General features: G+C 36.8%; 1 protein-coding gene across 6 annotated transcripts in view; it reads right to left on the bottom strand.

Annotated features, from left to right (window-relative positions):
- Positions 1-22,771, bottom strand: part of CGNL1 (cingulin like 1) — a 55,781-nt gene that overhangs the window by 20,919 nt on the left and 12,091 nt on the right. For 4 of the 6 annotated variants that reach the window (XM_039557720.1, XM_039557718.1, XM_039557722.1 and 1 more), the window contains 7 exons: positions 18,470-20,069; positions 17,851-17,945; positions 16,829-16,922; positions 15,823-15,924; positions 15,297-15,445; positions 14,673-14,808; positions 12,657-12,869 (listed from right to left, as the gene is read on the bottom strand). In XM_039557720.1, the coding sequence (XP_039413654.1) occupies positions 12,657-12,869; positions 14,673-14,808; positions 15,297-15,445; positions 15,823-15,924; positions 16,829-16,922; positions 17,851-17,945; positions 18,470-20,050 (2,370 nt within the window). In that variant the 5' untranslated portion in view covers positions 20,051-20,069. Of the gene's footprint in view, positions 1-12,656; positions 12,870-14,672; positions 14,809-15,296; positions 15,446-15,822; positions 15,925-16,828; positions 16,923-17,850; positions 17,946-18,469; positions 20,070-20,902; positions 21,037-22,771 lie in introns of all 6 variants that reach the window. The other 2 variants (XM_039557719.1, XM_039557723.1) reach the window with 2 other exon arrangements.

Below are 22,771 nucleotides of genomic sequence, written 5' to 3'. Positions count from 1 at the left end.
CTACCCGGGGCTGCACAGTAAGACAGGACTGCAGTAGACCCACATGAGACCTGGAGATTCCACCACATCTACCATGGTTTGCTCTACTTTCCCAATACAGGAAGCAGTATTTACTTAAAAGTGGATGCACACATACACAAAAGCAAACAACGCAACAACCCCACCCCAGAGATCTACATACATAAATAAACACAAAAGTAACATCTATCTATATATATGATTTAACCTAAGAGGGTCAAAATTAAGTTCAGATTATATAGATGCAGTCATTATCTAGAGATCTGCTCCAGCCTGCTTTTTGTTGTACATACTGTAGGATACAGACTCAAAATTAAACTAAACTATTATTTGCTCTCATTTTCACGATGTATTTCAGTAAGTTAGCAAGAAGATAGGTGAGTATATGTAAAATGTAGAGAAGCATAAAGGGTAGGTTGTGAGTATTATCTTTATTAACCTAATTTAAAATCTTGGAAATAAATTAGGTATATAAACAAAACCTTCCTAGAGTTCCAGCTGATTGAGTGACCAGCACTTAGCCAGCAGATCTTCACAGGTCTAATGACCTTGGCATCATTACAAGGGTTACACCTGCCCAACGAAATTCTCCAACATGTTAAGTACAAAATTCTTTCACATGCATATACTTTTCCAAGATGGTAGAAAACTCTCTTTGTATATATAGGGAGCTGCACTGTATTGTAGTTGGAGATTGAACATTTTTCTTACTTATATTCTGAGGAGAGTACCAGGAATTTTCTTCACAATGTGGTTTCACTGCACACTATTGTTTCAACATCTTTTTCATCTTTTCTTGTTTCAGACAAGACCAGAAAGAAACACAGGAGTATCTATCTTACCAGTTTACCTTATACAACTGTACTACACATATAAGGCATGGAAGATCACCCTGAGGATATTCAGGAGGATACTAGACAAAACAATCCAAAAGTATCTTCAATTTGATAGTGAAGTTTAAATACAGTCAAACCATACAAATACAGTTTAGATGTTCTTTGTGTAAGAGAAAGCACACACAGCATCACCTCTCCAAAAGAGTCAAATTACACAGCTGGGTTTAGACAGAAAAAAGCTTATATTCATTTTTCCCCAGAGCACTGAGAATTTCATGCAGAGCTCTTTACTGGCACAAATGAAGTTTCTGGATTATAAGAGCTTTTGGCAACATATGCCATATCCTATAACACATTACCACAGAAAGTTAGGGTATCAAAAGTCTCCATAGCTCTTGCCTTCTTGTGTTCTCCACTGTTAGTCTTATCTGGCACCCCACATTACCTTCTACCTCCCCTCCAGGCCTGCTCTTGGACAGACAGGTGAACATGACAGCAAAAAACCTAGGTATCACTGGAGAGCATACACAAAGCATACAAGCAGTTCTGATAGACCTTGTAGCAACACCATTAGGGGAGAAAGATCCCTGTCCATATATTGAACACTTACGTAAGGTTCAGGCCAGCAGCTATCAAACCATACACGGCCACTGCTGACGCACAAAAGGATTGTTGTGCCCTTTGCCTATGGAACCCTCGCGCACAGGCAGTGTGCTCCAGCAGTCCCACACAGCCAGCAGGCAGTATTACTCATGTACAGACCACATGTACAATTAATACTGTCGTTAGAGATGGTTCACTATATTCTGCATAGAATTTCCCTAACAAAACATGGCAGTAGAAGATATGAAAACCACTGCATTGAAATGACAGTGAAATTACCATGTATGTTGATAAAGTCTGAATGGCAATTGCTGCGCTTCATAGGCTAAAACTGAAAGTGGCAACAACAAGGACACCTTAAACTGTCCAACAGTATTTGCTAACAGCCAGGGACAATCTCTGCGGTCCTGCCTGCATGAGCAGGGTCCCATGTTTTCACTGAAAATTCAGGGACTGGCTCACACACTCAAAAACAGGAGTTGAAGGCTGTTTGCAAAAGCATTCAGTTAGTGGGTTACAGTGATGAGGATGAAAGGAGGAGGAAAACTGAACATTGAAGAGCTAGTAAGTACAAATGAGGAAAAAGACAGGAAGAGATTGTGCTGTGGATCCATTTCCCTCAGTCCAGACATGACTTGTTTGTAATGGTGCTGCACATAAACACTGTGAGTTAACTACAGTGTGAGTTAACTAACAGTCCTTAAGGCTTAATGACATGACACCAATTAATGACTCCTGTTGGTGCCCATTCATAAATTCTTTACATTTATTTATTTGGGGATGTTGGAAAAGTTTTGGCAATTATTTTAACTAAGTTTCTATAATTTAACCCACAGTAACAGAACTGGGTGAAGGTCACAAAGTAATGATTTAAGTTGAATATGAAACATTAACAAACATTGTTAATATAAGAACTTTAGTTCACAGAATTGTAGATCAGTCTCTTCAGAAAGTTTAAAGGAGTTTATGTACATAAACATACAGAGCACAAAACAGACAAAACTGGTTAAACAAGATTCTTGACAACATAACCTGGAATGAAATCCTGTATATTCAGACGTATTTGCCATACAAAAGGAAAAAGAAAAAACAAAAACCAAAACACCTCTGCAAAAATCCAAGCCCCTTGAAAAACAGAAGAGGGGGGCAGTTTTATCAAACATTGAAGTGGGATCTTTGGATCTTAAAAGTAACATATCTGAATTCCAATTTTGCAGTTTCTTCCCTATGATATAGAAAACACACTTTTTTCTTTTTAGTCCCATTTACTAGTTGTGGCAGCATGTTTTAGTAAACCAACTTCTTACTGTTACTATTTACTGCATTGTATTACAGAATTATTTTTATGTAAGTAAATACCCTATAGCATTTTGCTTATTGTGCTTATTTGCTTGCATTTGTTTTGTCTTTCCTCTCAGTTTGCCTGTTCTTGCTCTGTCTTCCAGGGCACTCAGTGCCTTCTTAGTCCCTACATTTAGCCTGTTTTACATTCAGATATTCATCTCCTCCATCTCTGAAGGAACAATACCTTTCTCTTAATAACCACATCATTTGAAGACTTCTTAACCACACTCATATCCCCTTCTTATTTATTACCTTTGAATCCACAAAATACTTTATTATACTTTCTCAAATTTTATCATGTTTAAACTCCTGATTTAAGCCTTATCAGCAAAATTAAGCTACAGAGATTAGGTAAAAGGAGCTGGAAATGGGTTGTGAATTTCTGAAAAAAGCTGAGAATAAAGAAAAAGAAGCTTGTCTAGAAGAAAGAAAATGCAGCTCTATGGAGAAGATCCCACAATACAAAGTCCTCTGTGACTGACTGAAGATAAGCTTTCTGCATTCTGATGTTGTCATTGTGCCACAGTACACACACAGTAACTTTACTTATTAGCCCAGCAGTGGACTCGAACCAAATAAAACAAGTTATCAAATCCTAAAAAAAAGATATATTGAAAAAAATACCTTTCTGACCACAAAAATAGATCATATGTGGCAGAAAATAATCCATGTTCTAACTACTGATTTTTTTTAATAGTTCTCATACATTTTAATACTAAAGCTTAAAGTCAATTAGCTTGAGAAGTTAAGAGTTTACTGCAGAAACGAGTGAGGGAATAAAAAGATGACAGTTTCACAGCTAAGTTACCCAAAACCAGCCCTAGAGAATCCAGAGTCTATTCCTGTCTATGGCAAAGACCTCCTGAGGCAAGTCACTCAGCCAAATATTTCCAGAGGATCAATAACTACATGCTCCTTAACTTCCTTGGTGTTTGAGACACTGGGTTTGGTTTCCATAGACTTGAGTGCGCAGTTGTGACTAAAGTCAGGAAAAATTGTACCCTGATTATATCAAGGACTATGTAATGGCTAACAATGTTAACCGAGGCACTTGAATTTGGACATGCACAAATAAAGGCTCCTCTCAACACTGATCTCTCTACCTCTTCCTTTCCTATACTTATTACAGGGCATAACATTACTTAGAAGATGACAGCTATGTTGAGAAAAGGAGTTAAAAGTTTGTGAAAAAATCTCTAGAATTCTTTCTCTAGAACAGGTTTTTAATAGTGTACAAGCTCCATTTAACTTGTAACAGAGGAGAAGGAAGCGAATGAATGCATGCACACATACGCACATACACTCACACACATATATATGTACATGTGTATTGTTTGTTTTGATATGTACACCTGATCTATAAAGTTTTAACTAGCATAGATCTACTTATCTGAGCCCACATAGTCACAGCTGCTGGACTTTATATGGATGTGGCATTCGGTTTTCAGCTTTAGGCCTATGGAACATAAGGGAAAATCAGCAGTAAAATACATTTTTCCCTGATCTTCCATCCTGCTCCTTTCTCAGGTGTTCTGCCTAACAAAAAACTAACCTAATAAAGCTCAGCTTTGTGTCCTTGTATATAGTTACATATGTGTTCGAAGTATTTTAAAACATTAAATTTGGTCAAGACCCAGTCAAAGTAATAAATACTGTTACACCACCTTTGTTGCAGAAATCTCAGTAAAGCAAATACATTTATGTAGTATTCTACTCTGAACTTGTTGCAAGCAGTGAACAGGTAGTATAAAAGGCATCGAAATCTTTCCCACCATTCATTATTGTGTAAACCCAAAGAAACTGGACAGAACACAAAAACAAGGTCCTTGAGATGCAAATGAAATGTTCAGTTTCAACCTGAATACAGAAAAAAATACTTTTGGACAGGAATGCAGAAAATATTCTGTGGCTCCACACCTTTTTTTTTACCACACCCTGCACACTGGCAAAGAGATGAGAGACGTTGTGTAACTGATCATTAAAAAATAGTTTTGGCTGACTTCAGTGTTTTGGCTGGTGAAACTCCCCTTTGGCAGTGACTACACACTACAGGATCCTTAGAGTACTTTTACAAAATAAAGGAAGATCTGAAGTGTGTGGAAGTTTAGTATCTCATTCACCACGTATTAGAATCATTACATTTTGGCTAAATCCAATGATTATCAGGCAAAAGTCAGCAAATTTTTCTAAAAACCTTAACATTTCTTTTCAGAATCCAGTTCAACTGAGTATCAGGAATTGCATGTCCAGTTCTGGGCTCCCCAATCCAGGAAGGACATTGAGGTGCTGGAGCAGGTCCAGAGAAGAGCAGCGGAGCTGGGGAAAGGTCTGGAGCACAAGCCTGATGAGAAGCAGCTGAAGGAGCTGGGAGGGGTCAGCCTGGAGAAGAGGCTCAGGGGTGACCTTATCACTCTCCACAACTCTCTGACAGGAGGGTGTAGCCAGGTGGGGGTCGGTCTCTTCTCCCAGGGAACAGTGCCAGGACGAGAGGACGTGGCCTCAAGCTGCAGTAGGGGAGGTTTAGGTTTGACATTAAGAAGAATTTTTTCACAGAAACTGTGATTAGACACTAGAACAGACTGCCCAGGGAGGTGGTGAAGTCACCGTCCCTGAAGGTTTTTAAGGAAAGACTGGAGGTGGCACTTGGTGCCAGGGTCTAGCTGACATTGTGGTGTTCAGTCATAGACTGGACTCAGTAATCTCAGAGGCCTCTTCCAACCTAATTGATTCTGTTATTCTGTGAAAACTATTTCAACTGATTAACTGTTTGTTCTTTAACAGCCATACTTTGAGAGCAAATCTCCATTCAAAATGAGCTGGGGCAAAAAGTGGAGCTTTTTAATGGAAGTAACAGATTTTCAGGGTTTTTTTTTATATTCATAATTGTGGAATCTAAGTAAATGACACAATAATCTTCCAAAATCTTCTGAAAAAAGGAAATGGTGGTGCTGCTCACTTCATTCTAACACTGGTGTAGAACACTTCAGGTATTAAGATACTGGCTGCTGACATCAGCTCTGAAGACTCATGGGCCACCTTTTTAGGTTGATGCTCGACTAGTTTAACTTCTTGAACTACATGTAAGAAGTTTCATGTGGCTTCAGGGATTCATATCTACCCACCTCCCTCAGATGATCCAGAGGGGGTAGCAGTGATGGAGATATCAAATATCTTTCTATTGTCTTTTCCTCTTCTTTTTTATACAAACAAAATAGTTTAAATAAAACAACTAGACACGGATTTCCTTAGGTAACATGAAGGTGATTTCCAACAAAAGAAAAAAAATCCCAAACCATTCTAGACCCAAAGACTGAATCTGAGGGAAAAAAAGACAAACGTAGTGATTCTCCACACAGCGACAACGCTTTAAATGCCATTACTATTAGCCCTTTTGTAAAGAGAGCTTTGAAATCAGTATTATTCAGCTACAGTCATCTAATTTTCAAAGTTCAGGTATGCAAATAACAGGTCTTTATTTCTGTTTGTACCTCTGCTTGTAATTCTGGCATTTTTACCCACTGTGTACCTTTAGGCAATTCTTCTAACTCCAGACACTATTTCTTAAAGCAGTTGGAAGCCTTAGGATGAATAACAGAGTTACATCGAATGGCATGGATAATAAAATCTCATATGTCTACAAAAGGAGTACGAAAACTCCTTAAAAATGGAATGTTAGGCTACCAACCCACCCACCCCATCCTCCCTATGCCCCAAAAAAAGGTTACAACAAAAGCAACAAAGCTTCTGGAAAAAAGCCTAAATGGCTGCACTTGGTATTTTTGTACCTGACACTGGTTATATTAATTCTTCCCATCATCTCAAAATGAGGCCTAGCCAACTTTAACACATGGCTATGCCTTTGGAAATTAACTATTATTAGTTACCTATTAAAAGGGTGAGTGTTTTTTCCCTCTCTTAGTGAGGTACACTGCAACCAGCTTAAATTCTCTGCTGTACTTCAAGAGATTATTCAGTAAGCAAGTGCACAAATTTACAAGCAAGCCAGACTGGTCTCTCATTTCATTTCAGCTAGAGCCATTCTACTAACTCATTAAAAATTCACTGGTGACAGTTTAGAGAAAAGATTTGTTTTCTTACAAGGTCATTTTCACTGACTGAAATGGTACCATGTCCTTAATATTACTTCCAAAACTATTTAGGTTTCCATTTATTAGATGTAAGGAAATATTAAAATACCTACATTTTAAGACTGAGAATGCAGCCCTCTTTTACACAGAGCATATTAAACAAAATTTTCCAATTTAGGCATGACCTAACATTTATATAAGTTATAAAATGCAGGGCCAGGAAAGTATTAACCTCTTAACCAGTACCTGTATCAATGTCATATTATCCCCCTGGCTATGTATCATGACATACTCAGAGTGGCTTATACTAACAGTCCTTTGAAGGTCAGAAGTTGTTGGATAGACTGGAGTAAAATATTAACTAACTCTGTGTTCACATTGTTCCCTCCTGTTTGACAGAGTCAAACACTTCCCATACATACACACACAAACATATACTTTCAGAGACAAATCACCTGAATACATAAACTGGCTTCTGCTAGTAAGGATTAGAGATCCTCCTGATGGCATTGAAGAAGTACCTGGCTCTTGCCGAGGTTCAGAAACAGAAAAAACAAAAATTCACACTAACGACCCCCCTTCCCAACACAGACTTACTGGAATAGTCCTAGCAGAGGAAGGTTCACAATAGTTAAGTGACTATTACAGATAAACAGAATTAATTTTTATTATCCTACAGATGTGGTCCAATTCAACTCAAACAGAACTTTGCAGGACAGTTTTGCTCAGAGGTTTTCTTGACTCTACATACAGTATAAAACCCACTCAAGCTGTAGTTTCATGGTACTGCCTGCACCCAAACACACATACGTACCCACCAAATAAATGGAGGAGTAAATTGCACAGAAATGAAAGACTAGAGGAGGTGGAACTTCAAGACAGTCACCAAGTTACATATTCAGAGTGCTTTAGAGGCACATTTTATTTTCTTGTTGACAACACTAATATTCCATAATTTTTTTGTTTGGTACTTCATTTAATGGGTCCTAAAAACATGCATGATGCTATTACCAACTTCCTTTCCACACACAGAACAGGCACATTGGGCAAAACAAAGCAAATCTGTCTCCCAAATGTTTCATATGCAGTTCTAAAATACATGTTTCCAATAATGATGCCTATTTAAGAAGTGCCTGCAGCTTTCCTTCCACTATTACACTTCTGTCTGTGTACCCTCTCTCCATCTGTGTTTGTACCACACTGAAAATCAATCAGAATCTTACCAGGCTTAGAAGGCTGGTGAAAGAGGGCAAAAAATGAAAGGGGGAGAGGGGCTAGGTCATGAAAGATGAAACAGTGACTTGGACCAGTCACTCCACTATTTGACTCTGTACACAGTTTAGATCAGTTACCAACCAGCTTCTGTAACTGAAACAAAGAAGTGTTATTTCAACGTGGCAAAAGCTGCCTCAGGCAGGCAGAGGAAAGAAAATACCCATCCATGGCATTTCAAATCCTAGATCACCTCTCTAAAATCTTTTCCAATTGTTGCATATCTTGCTTGAGGTGAACAAACCAGCCTCACACACAGCATTCAGGATGCAGATTCAGATATGCATAAGAGGGCATAACGATGTTTCCATGCCCGAGTAATTCTCATTATATCATTTGCTTCTTTTGCTGCTATCAAGACCATGGGTTTTAGCATTATTAATTACAACCCCAAGATTTCCCTTAGAGTGGAACAAGGTAGCAGGATCCTACTGGGATTTTTCATATATATATATACAAACATAATTTTACAGTTACATACATTAAATCTATCACTTAAAAGTACCAAAGTGGCTCTGCAATGTTCCACACTTATACCTTCACTTTTCCCCAAGTAGCTTAGGTAACCACTGTTCACTGAACCGTACTTCCCAAAATAGGTTCTCAGAATATTCTAAATTTAGTTTTGCTTCATTTTACATTTCAACTATGAATTCCAAGCCATTTCTACAAAAAAGGCATACAGAGTATATCTCAGTATCATTTGGAATGCTTAAGCTAGTTTTTGTTAAGTTTCTGCTCTATGGGGGAGATTTTTATTAGCTTTGAGGAAGAAACAACATATCATCAGGTTAAGTAGAAAAAGATTCAACAGTTACTTTTCATTTCAAAGGTCTTTACAGTTTGTGCTAGATTCACCTAAATTAACAAGATGGAGAAAAGCTAAAACCAAAGCTTCTTCTCATGTATAATATCCAAAGCTTTATATAATTTTCTTATCTTGACGGGGTACCCTTGTAGTTGGTAACATGTGCAGAAAGCAACAACTGTCTTTTACTGTTCCTACATTTGTTCTGGTAAAATTCCTTCTTCTCTTTAATCATAACATAATCATATGTAACACATACATGTCAGTTAATGGTAACATGATCACCAGCTTCATTGCATTCTTAAATGTGTTGATAAATTAATCAACTCTAAACTCTGAGTGTCTGTTTTAACATTCTGAGAACAAGGTCAGACATACGACATGCCAAATAAATCGGTCAAGGTCAGGTTTAGATAAGCCTCTTCCTAACGTGATGATTACAGCTTTTTCTGAACAACACCATTTGTTCAGAATGCTTCTCTAAATACAGACATAAATGTGAAGTGCTGAACAGTTTGCAACTGCACTCCTGAGCTGATACAATTTCAGTGGAATTTGAACAGTACTAGTTGCAATCTGCTACAACCTTTTACCTGCAGTATTACATTCCAAAAGCTATTTCCAAATTTTACTGAAACAGTGGCACTTCATGTACAGTGATAGAGCACTCATGGTTAAAGTAAGTACAATTCTGGACTGTTGTGTTGTAGAGTCAGATTAAATAACAGAAATGCTTCTATGGCATGAAAAACTGGAATGGAATTCATATTAATCTTGCAATTATGGAGGAATCTATTCTTAATCAGAAAGACATTAATTTTAAAATTTATTATTAAATTAAAGGCAGTTATTATCCCACAGAGGTATGTTATGGAAGAGTAGAACTTTTCCTCTTGTTAAATGAAAACAATCTGCTCTCAGTTTCAATAAACAAGCTATGAAATCAAGAATAGTCACAGCCATCTCAAGACCACCACAAGCAAAAGACAAAACACAAAAATAAGTTAAAAAGGTAAACTGTAGCAAAGAAAAATAACATCTATTAAGATATTTGTGGCTTTACATAAAAATCTCTATTAAAAAAACCAGAAACCAAATAATGACAACAATAAAAACCCAACAAAAACCCCCCAAACTAGCACCACATTAGTGAACATGAGAACAGAATCCTAATGACAAACAACCCTGCTCTGTTCTTCTACCAGATAACCTTGAGTATGTTTCTAACATTATTTCCAAACAGATCTATGTGGCATTCTAATCACACAGACTAAATGCACTGTACATTACTTGCCAATCTAACTGAGGCCTCCAGCAGACGAAAATTCTGTTGATTTAACACTGGCATAAAAACTACTTCCTTTCTCCCAGCAAAAACTTCCTTAACAGCCTATATATCACGAAACACCTTTATTCATTGTACAAATCTGGATGATTTAGAAGCAACTTAAGTACAAATACTCTTGTACATAGAGATCCTGATACAACCTCATCTATCAAACATCAGTATCCACATTTTCTGTATGACAAACCACTATTACAGCATTTACACTCCTGTTTTCCTCATCAAATACAACAGAATGACCCTTTCCACTAATCTTTGATGTAGATTTCTTGTGTCCTGCCATCCTGTATTAATCTTTCCACCTTGCAATAATATAAAAAAAAAAAAATTAGCAGGCCAAGTAGCTTCAATTGTATATGTCTCCTGCGTATTTCAGATTAATTATAATCCAAAGAATTAACAATATATATAAGATCACACCAGATCAGTCAGCTAACTTCCTGCAGAGAATGGTTATACTTTCCTGATAAATGATATATCAAACTCAACAAATAATCTCAGCCAGCAGGCATAAAAATAATGTTGTGCTTCAAGAAATCACTGAGTACAAATACTAGCAAGATTAAAAAAAAAAAACCAAAAGCGAAACAAAACACCACCTTCCCATTAAACATGTTAGAAGTTTTACTTCAAATAAAAATTTCAACTCAAATGGGAAGAGAACTGGTACGTAGACCAACACCAAATAAATTTCACTTTTGAACATCTTATTAAATTTACCATTATATAGACTATGTCATGCAAGTAAATAAATGCTATTTATAACTATCTCTAAGCCACAGCAACCCAGTCATAGAGCCATTTCCCAGACTGTGTTATTGTTATGCCAAACAGACTACTCTTTCATTTCTTGTCAGTCGTAATTACAGTTCCATAATTGAAATACAGTAAATTACCATGCACTAACTTTGAAAGATGGTTCATTGAGGTTGAGCTGTCACTACAATTACTGTGTAATAAAAAATGATAATTTAAATGTTCTGCTTTTCTCTCAAAGAAAAAAGTTTATTCAGTTCATGCAGCTCAGACAAGTCAAATATCTTCATGATGATGTAAAACAAAGAGAAACAACACATTTAAGCAAAGCCCAACAATCTCAAGTACAAGTCCTAGGCTGCATAAACAAACCAGCATTTATAAAATTTTCTAACCTCTGAAGAAAATTGCACATTTAAAAACAATCCTTTAAAAGGATAATCTTTTGTCAGAATTCAATCATACAATATCTATCCAGCATCTTCCACGAGCTCCTACTTTGCTCACAGCATATAAAGCTTTGGAAACTTCTTTCGAGCTTCAAGCCTAATTTTACCTCAGTTCTTTATTATGTTTTAGGTCACAACCAGCAGGGTAACTACAACTCACCTAAGACCAGTGTAGGTAAAAAAACATATATTAGCATGGGTATTTTTAAGCATAGAACTGGGCCTACAGTTCTGACATTGGTCAAGCACGGTTTGCCTGCAGAAATTTTCTCAAACATTTGAGAAATAAAACAAGGGAATACAGAAAAGACACAAAAAGCTGTCACTGTAAAAACAATGTTCAAAACTTTAAGAGAACTGTCCCCATCTCAAAAAAATCTGTCAATATATTCCTACCTGCTGCCTCTACAAAGAAAATTTCACAAAGGACATCTTTTGGGAAACAGTAACAAATATGCACATCTGAAACTTGTTCCTATTCTCCCTCTCACAAAGACTTCCTACTGATGCTGGAAGACGCAATTCCTTCAGTTCTGTCTTCTTCCTGTCTGATTCAAAACACCCAAAACCCTGCTGTTTCCTTGTGCTCGGACTCCTTTGACCATTCAGTAAACAAGCTATGTTCAATAAATGAAAAGGACACAAAACACAAAAAGAAGTTGAATGGACAAGGTGGGACAATGCAACCAGGGAACAGGATGTGACACAAGAAGCTGAATGTAGGAACAATGGGCTGCAAAGAACTGCAGAGAACTGGTAGAAGTTATATGAACACTATGACTGGCAAAGCACACTGGTGCTCTTTAAGGGCATCTTCAAGGTTTTGGTGATTCTGTTTAACCCAAGACACGCAAATGGTCCTCTGCACTATACTCCCATATATTCTCCCTCAAAGTTTGCAATTAAGCAAATGCAGCGAATAACTGCTTGAAGAAACGACCACAACTTCAGGTGTGACAAACAATCAAAACATTAGGTGTGTATGAAATAAAACTTATTCTCAGCAGCCAAGAATCTCCTAGCCTAAATCTTTGCCTATTTTGCTAAGAAAATAGTAGTACCTGAAAGCATCTGGTATACAGCATCTGAGAAATGTACGACCTTTCCCTGTTGAGTTAATTGTTATCACTTACGTACCTCTGTTGCTTTCTCCAGGCTCTGTCGTAGATCCAGCAATTCTTTATTGTGTTCCTCTTTAAGTTTATCCATCTCTGTGTCATGGCTGGATACCTCTTCTTTAAGTGCTCCTTTCAAAGCTGTGAGCTCTCTCTCTCTCTTTCTCAAAATCTCTTCTTGCTGATCTTTCGCTATTAATACTTCTTGCAGATCCTGCTTCATTTGCATCAGCTCCTAAAGCCCAAAATTAAACACAGCTGTGTGTCAAATAGCCCATGTGAATGTTCTGTTTATGTTTCACAGAAAGAAAGCACATAAGCTCCCCAAGGACAACTTCGTTTCATCTGACTGACATTTTTTACAGCTTTTATAGAAAGCTAAAAATTTACTAAACCCTAATATTACTAGAAGTATAACATATAGCTGATGTTTTATACAATAGGTCAACATGTCTGATGCTGCAAAATTATCAAGAGATTTTAATGGTGTATGTTATGCCATCTGCAAATAATACAGGAGTCACTCCTACATCCTACTTTCAGTAGCAATAAGGTAGATAAGAACAAAGACAAAGCATTTTCCCCCCAGTTGCAAGATGAACAAACTCAGCAATAATTCTTTGCTTTCTTTTCTGCTGGAAAGAATAAATAAAGTTGCTTCTTCAAGTGCTGAAGACAAAACAAGTGCTTCCCAACCAAGTCCATGTCTTCACACCCTTCCTCCTCCCACCAGGGTAAAGCCTAGAGGTCATTTCCCCTCTCCTAATTGTTGGGAAGGGAGTGGATAGTCAGTGAATCTGAAGACTAAAGACATGCATGCATACAAAATACAGAGTAACAGAAACAGTCAAAAATGTACCCCTTCAAGAATTCTCTAATTCGGTATTTCTCAAGCTGTGAATAATTGTACTTTCAAAAGAGAATGTAGGCTTCCCCTGCACTGAAGGAGGATCAGTACATCTAAACCATTCCTGACAGAATCACCTACTCTGCCGTTAAAAGCCTAGAATGGAAGCGATCCTACCACCATCCCTGAGAGTATCTTCCTCTGTTTAATTACCAGTATCTGTTTAAATATCAGTATCAGAAACTTTTTCTAACACTTTCTTTAAATCTCTGCAGCTAAGTCTTTCATTTCTCACTCTATCTCCACACAACATAGAAAAATTGATCACTATCACCTTTCATTCTGTAAGATGTGTTTTTGACTCTTCCCTCACTTCTCCATTCAGATTGAAGTCTTTCTTCATAGGTAATGTTTTTCAGTACTAGCACCATCATTTGTGATATTCCCCTACTTGTGTCCAACTTTCAATTACAGTGCCTGAGATTTAAGAGAGTAATTTAAGAGTAATCAAATCTCACCCATACAAAACAAGGTAGTTAATTCTACTCAGCAGATCTTGCGTGCAAACATCTTTAACATTCTTGCACTGATACTCTTACACATCCTTATCAACAAATTTAATAAGCTGTGTTTCTATTTCATCATCAGTTTATTAGTATAACCATGGCTACAGACAATTCCTCTTTCATCCCAAGGTGACAGAAACCCTGTAACTCTTTTGTTCCTCTCCAGACTCTTACCCCTTCTCTTTTCTCCCTGGTCCCAATAGAAAGCCAACAATCTAGAGACTGCTCTGTTGAGTTCTTTTAATTTTCTTAGTTGAATCTCATCTGGCCTTGATAATATATACATCTTCTTTGAACTGATCTTCCCTGTTCTGACACAAATCCTACTTGCTAAAACTGACTGAGATTATTATCTGATAATAGTGGATAACTCACCTGTGTGTCAACCATTAAGATATCTGTTCTCCTGCTCCACAAAACAATGGTACTTACACTTTGTATTCCTTTTAGGGTTAATGCAGTTATCGTAACATGCTTTCTTAGGTCACCTAATAATGGTACATTGGTTTGGATTAATAGAATAGGAAAAGCAAAGGCATGTATTTCTTCCACCAGAATCTTAATCCCCTCTTCTCATGCAATTTTTCTGATTTTCTGATCCTCCTTCTGGTACTTTGTAACTAACCTCAATCAGAATCTCTTTCTCCCCTTCATCGGTATGTTTTGCATTATCCAGTTCATCATGCATCTCAGAGAGCTGGTCTTGAAGATCTCTGATCTCAGTCTGGTGTTTCTCCTGTTCCATCTTCACTTGAAAAAGCCTCATCAGTAAAAATCAGACAGGATTTTTTAATTTGTAGAAATACTAATTTGTTCATTCAAGTACTAAAAAGACACACATTCCCATGTTGCCCACAAGAGAATGGGATATAATGAGGCAGAAAAATTAAATGTCAGAGGGGTAAAAATGACAAATCTTCTAAGGTATTTAAGTGGGGAGTTGTATTTTATTTCAGACCTGGTACTCAAGCCATTCAAACGTTTCCACATTTCAAAGACTTGAACAATATATTTTGACTGTGAAATATTAAAGCAATTTGCACTAAGAAGAAAACTATAAATTCAGCAATCTTTCTCTTCCTTCTAGATATTCTAAAGACGTAACTCTTTTAAATGTAGACACTTCCTACAGTAACAAATGTCACTCATCTGGTTCCATCAACATATTCTGGAGACACAGGTACTTTTAATTTAAAAGGTTTAAGAAAAGGTACAAATTTCAATGATAACTTTTCTAGAATTAACTCACTCCTCCAGGTTTTGCCTGAGTTCCTTCTCGTTTTCTTCCAGCTGCTTTTTTAAGGCTTCCTTTTCACATATACTTTGATCAAGCTGCAACTGAAGATCTTTCAGGCTTGCTCGTGTAGCCTCTCTCTCTTCTTTGGAGTTTTGCTGATTCTGAATTTTGTAACCAAAAGTTAAGCAAAATAGTAGACAGCAGCTACATGAGTAATAGTTTGTCTCTCAGTCCATGTCTGTCTGGCTGCAACCAACAGATTAACATTTACCTCTGCAGACACCTAAGAAATTCTTTGTGCATGTGCTTTAGTCACTGCTCCTAACTCCTTCTCAAACACTGAGAAGAGATTTTTTACAAAGGGTAACAATGCTATGACCAACCACACTTTAAATAAAAAGCCTTCTGAAAAAGCACAGGTATAACTGGATTAAGAAGAATATGAAGCAAAAGGGGTTCAGCTGGAGGATCAGTTGTCACTTATTTTTAAAAGTGTATTTGAAATAGTCAGAAGCTTTATAACAACAAAGTGCTGTACCCTAATTTCCAGATCCAGTTTTTTCTCTAACTCTTCCACTTTCCTTTCAAGTTCTGCTTTTTGTTCCACCAATGCTTTTACTTCAGCCGAAGAATCCGAAACCTACAATTAAATATAGACATTTATTCCCACAAAGCCAAGATGTTCCTTGAGAATAGTTTCTTTTTTTTTAATCTAAAGCAAAGTTACAAGCAAGACTAACAAAGTGTACCATCAACTGCCTGAGCTCACCAGGGATTTTTCATATGGGTCAGGCCAAGCTAAGATTTTCAAAGAAACCATGATTTCATTTTCATAAAACTTCTTGGTAATTGCTCAAGGCAGGTTGACAGTAGAACAGAAAATATACAAATATAAAGAAAAATTCCAATTAAGCAACATATGAATCAAATCATGTGTATTTGGGGCCAATTGTACTGAGATACCACTAATTATGCAAAATGGACATCAAAGGAAAGTATGTCCTTATCTTAAGACAGATTTTTCAAATACCTTTTTTAGGTAATTTCCTAGGGTGTGTTTTGCAAATAAATAATGCTGTCATTAATAACAAAAGCTACATGAGTCTCTCATTCCATGTCTGTCTCACTGCAGTCAAAAGACTAACATTTATCTCTGCCAAGAAATTTTATCTTTACCCAAGAAATTTTATGTGAATGTGCCTAACATTTTTCTTCACTGCTCCAACTCCTTCTCAAATACTAAGAGATTTCTTAAAAAGGTTAACTGCGCTGTCAGCAACTACATTTAAAATCTTCTGAAAAAGCACAGGTATATCTAGATTAAGAAGAATATGAAGAAAAAAATTTTCATTTTTAATTCTCATAGAGGATAAAATAATAAACAATAAGCATTTAATCCTTCTCATGCCATCAAAATTAAGCTATACTCCTGAGGAACTACATTAATAGCTTAGTTAAAGTCAGTAAGGGGATTCAGATTCTCCAAGCCCTCTCTGAATACTGCACCAATTGAAACACATCAAAGCAAATTAAGAATTCTTTACCTGCGTCTTTCCAGCAGCTCTTGACTTTAAAGTCTGAATTTTCTCAAAAACCAAATTCACTTTCCTCTTTGTTGCATCATCATTATCAGGGCTTCTAAAACAGACAGTACAAATAAGCAATTATATGATCAAAGTTACTATTTTGTTAACATGAAACCAAATTCGGAGTGTCCAAACTAATTACAATCTCCACAAAAACACCCAAAATAATACAAACAAATCAGAAATTATCTTAACTATGATTTATTAAAATCTTTACAGGGAGGAGTTAAAAACTTGTATTCCAACTGTTTTCTAGAAAGGCAACCAAACAAAAAAGATCACTGAACTCTTGAAGTGCAAATCTCTTCTGTAAGACTGTGGCTGTGGAAAGACATATTCAGCATGTATATTATTCGAACAGACCAAAATAAGTAGTTGTACTAGGCTTTACAAGCCCTGACTATTGTACCATAAAATAACACTTAAACAGGCCCCAGAACCTGCTATATCAGGAATGAAAAGAAATTTAAATGTATCATGTATTTTTAATTAAACCTTCCTTTATATTTCAGTAAGTTATCAGTAGAAAATACCAAGAGTTACAGGTGCACAAAGGATTAAAGGCACAGCAACAAGAGGGCTTCTGTCAAACCTTAGGAAATAACACTTTGTTGTTGTTGCTGTTTTTAAAAAACCCAAACGCTTAAACTTCCATGAGGTATGATCTGGATTCTCCAATAACCTCTGTATTATACAAACTTTAATTCCAGATGTATTTAAAAGACAAACCATAATCTGATTCACAAGTTTCAAGGGCATTTAATCATATCCTGTACAATACCTTATGTAAGTCTTGATAGCCTGGGTACTTGGGGATCCTATAATTAGTCCTTAGAGGACACAGCTGAGATACAGAATTGTGAAAAAGATGTTTAATTTAATTATAGCTTTCACTTTACTGTTTCACATTTTAAGTGTAATAGAAGACAAATACCGAGAAAATACAGTCTCCTATCCAAAAGTTAAATAGGTTTACTGACCCTTCCTTAAGGTAATTGTAAAGTATCTGCTTAGCAGTCTCTTCATTAGTTTGCTGTGCAAGATCTTGCTGGCCTTTTAAGAGATCAGGAGTTGCCTAAAAGATAAAAGTAAAATGTCAAAAGACAACAATCCTGTAAGAGTTATAAATACAAACGGTATGACTGGACTTCTCCATTCTATCCTATTAATGAAAACTTTTATGTACTATGGACCTCAAGTTCTGAAAGAGCCACTGGAATTTTGGCTTACTACAATAAGAAACTACACTTCACACCAGAAGAAAAAAGAAAACAACTTGATTTCGCATACATATCTTTTCACATTCTACTTTTGTGCATCTATGTTTAAGAATCATCATAACATCATTTACGAGAATCTGTCTGGCCTCACCACCTTCCTTTACCCATACAAAAATCAGTTTTGTTACAAATCAGGTTTTCTATACTTACAACAACAACAAAAAATTTATATTTACATTTCTCCAGAACAGTCCCATTTGAAAGTATTGTATGATAGGATTTTGTTCTAATGAAGACCAGAAAAATACACAATTAACAATATGGCAGCTTTCGTATGCTAGAGTGCAAAGGACCGCTTAAAGAACAAATTCAAAATTACCTGTATATTAGGGACGGACGGAAATGTTTTTACAGAGATCTTCTTGGCTCCTGATTCAGGTGTACTTGTGATTGGGTTTGGCAATAACAAAGTGGAAGTTACTGTTTTAACTTCCTCTCTCTTACTCTGTCCTGGGAGTGTAGCTGACCTACCCGTCAAGCTCTCGGTATCAGCTCCAGTACGTTTATGGTGCTGCAAAGAGCTGAAACTGCCACTCTGAGTGTCTTTATTGGGCATTTGCAATTTTCCAATACTTCGAGCAGAAATCTTCATCTCTTTGGAAGGTGACTTTTGATCTCTGGATAACTGCTTGTGAAGGCAAACTTTAGATGGTCTCAGCAAGTGCTCAGTTGACTTACCCAAGCTTTTACTGAATTCACCTACAGAATCAGAATTTACATCAAGTCCTAATGACAAGGCACTATCAACGCTTCTTGATCTTTTACGATCATCTGGATGAATTCTATTCCTTTTTCCTGACCTGCCTCTTCTGTGAGCATCAACTTTCTTATCAAACTTTTCAATTAGCTGATCTACTCCTGGAAGTGAACCAGTGTCAATATCACGACCAGTTCCTGGCAAGAATGGAATGTATCTCCTGTTTTCATGCCGGTTAACATTGTCTGCGTAGATGGCATACTCTTGGTCATCCAGTAAAAATCTGTATAAGGAATTTGCAGAAGTGGGAGTAGCGGATGAGGACGATGATCTCCGTGAGTCATTCAATACCGGCCCAGCTGAGTCTTGCCTGCGGAAGGGAAGAACATCTGGTCTAGGTTTTTTTGTCTCAGGATAAGCAGTGGGGCTAACACACGGGGATCCTCCTGCAGGTGAAAATGACTCTGAAACACACGTGTCACTGGGGCTGATAGCGCTACTGGGACAATCCAGCAGCTGCTGATTTGAATCTTCTACTGACCTGTTCAGATGTATTTTTTTTGAATTTGCTTTGGTTGGCTCTGCAAGGTACTTATTTGTTTTCTGTAGGGATGCTACTTTAGATGAGGAAATCCAAGGCTTTGCTTCAGTTTTTTCATCTGCAAAAGACTTAGATTTACTGCACACAGAAGACTGGTAATTATCCAAGTTCAAGTTATTTTTTTCAGGATCATAAGGCTGCAGAAGTTCAGGATGTCTTTGAAAATTCAACAAATATGAAGATTTCATAGTTTCATCTCTAAAATCTGGCATTCCACTTTCCTTTTCAGCCACATTGGTTATCTTCAGTTTTTTATGCATAGACGGTTGCATGTGCTGTGTTCCAGCAAATTTTGTACGTTCACTGATTTTGTCCTCCAACTTAAAAGCAGTATTGGAGTCTGTGGCTGGCTTGTTTACAGTCTGAGGAATGACCTGCTGTTCTTTTCCAGGAGGAGGAGGATTTTCTGACAAACATCCTTCTGTATTGTTCAGTACTATGTAAGGATGTCCATCGATTCCTTGGACTCTAATGCTGACACCATAAGACCCTGCCCTAGAATTTTGCGCATTTTTAGTTTTTTGAGTCTCTTCACTTGCGAGCTCAAGAGTGACTTCATAGTCCTGGTGCATGTGCTTAAAACCAGCAAAATACGGCTCCATGTCTATCAGAGGATTATTCCTGAAAAGGAGAAAAATTACAAAATTGTCATTGTTTTAAATAAGTTAGATTATTTCATTAATTACTTTATTCCACCATTCAATGTAACTATGAAGACTAATGGCAATATGCAGGGAAATCAATATCCAAGCTCTACCAAGCCCCAAGCAAATACGCTGTGATACAAAGACAAATGCCAGACTGACACATTCTGGATCAATGTAATGTTATTCTATGAATGTTACCTTCACACAGTTGGTGCTCATCGCTTTGTAATCAAATGACTTCAAATATAAGCAACTCTGGTATAATTTTTTGAATTGAAGCATGACTTTTGGGTATTTCCACTATATTTACTGAAAGACTGTACCCTTCACAAACCAATGATCATTTTTAAGCCAGCATTTAGGACCAGCCATATTAACATTTAAATATAAGCCCAGGAGAACAAAACACAACCAGGTAGTTTTAGGTTTTATGAGTTTCAGGTAACTAAAGCACTGCAAGGAAGGTCAATATCCTCATTCCTCTGAGTTGTGGTTTTTAGGTACTTGGGTTTCAACATTTGTTTCTAATGACATCTGAAAATAAACTTTTTCATTTATTATCTCCTTGTCACCCCTAAGAATAAACTTTCCTACAGATTAATTTAACAATCTCCCAAATGTAAACTTGTTCCAAAAAACTCTAGTTGCTATTTTAAAACAAGATACTTTGCTGAGCAACAAAAATAGAAAAACACTGCTAGTATTTCCAAGGTTGACAGTGCCTTTTTCAGAAGCAATGGGAATGCTAACTCCAGCCTATACGGGCCAAAACTGTTTCAATCTAGAAAACAATAAATTCAACCCTACCTGTGTTTTTAATGTTAAATGCCATTCTTTCTTTCTCTAACAGCTGGGTTTGCAGGCAGTTTTACTTTACTGTCTGTGGCAGATTATGAGCCAACTGTCTAAAGGCAGAGGCAGTGCAGTGACAGTAGCTGTGTCTACAAAAGAATGGAACACAAGACTGTGAGACTGATACAAAACCTGGAGGGAATAAACTTTTGAACTGAGCTGGGGAGTTGAGTCATCACTGAGGCCTGACAAACCCAAGATCACTAAATGATGGTAATCAGCAGGAGGAAACCAAAACAACAGGGTATCTCATGGAAAAACAAACCTCTGCAGCCAGTTTCACTCTCCTGTCTATCTCAGCAGGAACCACCTCCCTCAGATATTCTAGTCAAGAGCAGAGTTCTCATTTTTCCTGACAGTGAATGAAAAAGTTTGGCTCAATATTCACAGTATACTAATTTCCATCCAATTCTTCGTTCTACCAGGATAGCTCCCCTCAAAAACCACTTTCTCTCTCTAAAAACCAACTAACTCCAGCTCCTCCTCAACAGCAGGCTTGTAAGTTAAAGTCACACATGGCACATTTGCATGTGACCGTGCAAGTGAGAGAAACCCATGATTTACACATAGTTGGTAGCACTCATCTGTAGTGGATGAATATGTGAACATCGTTACAAAAGGCTCTCCACACCTGGCAATTCCAGCCAGATTATGGATGTCACTAAGACAAACTGCTTAGCATGTGAAACTTTACACTACACCTTCAAGCTGTATTAGCAGACCTACAAAGAGAGTAAAGTTTATCTGAATTTATCAATAATGGTATCAACTAAAAAATATAAAAAGGAGTTAATAAAAATAAACCTAAAAGCTAAAAAAACCATAAATTACATCAATCAGTATAAGGAACAGATAAGCAATACATTACAATATGTCTATTAGGGGTGACGGCAAAAGCAGTGCTTTCAAACTTGTTGCAAACTTGCTAAAAATATTAAATAACCAGAAAAATACAACCAAACAACCCCCACCCCCTCAAAAATAACCACAAAACACCAACTCTCCTCTATATGAGGAAGCAATATTTAGGTGAATAATCTACCTTAAATTAATATGTTTAATTTGTCTTTAAAACCATAAAGAAGTATGTGTATTTGTCTCCTTCACATGCATTGTACTAATAAAACTCTACATTTATTTTTTATTATATTTACATTTTATTGTACAAAAGGATAAAACTTTGTAGAAATAAAAGAGCTAAACCAACTGGTTTTTAAATAACACATTTTATCTTTCTGGAACTGTGGAAAAAAAAAATTACACATATAAATTCCCATGACATCAACAAGAAAAAAGACAGATGACTCTACTATTCAAATATTTGAAGGTTTTACTTAGAATTTCTATTTTGTAGGATGTCAAGCTGCATTGGGTAATACTCACATGAACCACATTATATCAAACAGCTGTTTTACAATACACAAAAAAAGTGGTTTTGCAATTTTGTAAGCATTTTTAAATTAAAGAAAAAGCATTACTGGCTTTCATCACACACAGCCTTTCTGAGGAAATCCTGAAACTATGTTAATTGATTAATTACAGTTGCAATCATTCTGCACACACATCATACAGTCACATCTCAGGCTCTGGCAGGGTTACAGCAACAGAGGAGGATAAAAGGACTGAAGCTGTTCCTCTCCCATCTGTTTGTCCTATTCCTCTGACAGATGTCACCATGTCAAAAATGAAAACATCTGAAAACTCTGATGGCTGAGTACATACCTCAGTCATGAAAAACTGCAGATTGGCATACTCAGGTAAATGAAATCAGCCTTGTGCTCCATGCTGTGACCGACTGAAATCCTGACATCTGATACAGTGCAG

This window comes from Corvus cornix, chromosome 10, assembly GCF_000738735.6.
Source record: "Corvus cornix cornix isolate S_Up_H32 chromosome 10, ASM73873v5, whole genome shotgun sequence".
Classification (NCBI taxonomy): Eukaryota; Metazoa; Chordata; class Aves; order Passeriformes; family Corvidae; genus Corvus; species Corvus cornix.
The sequence above is the reverse complement of the archived record's forward strand: the minus strand, read 5'-3'. Positions and strand labels throughout refer to the sequence as shown.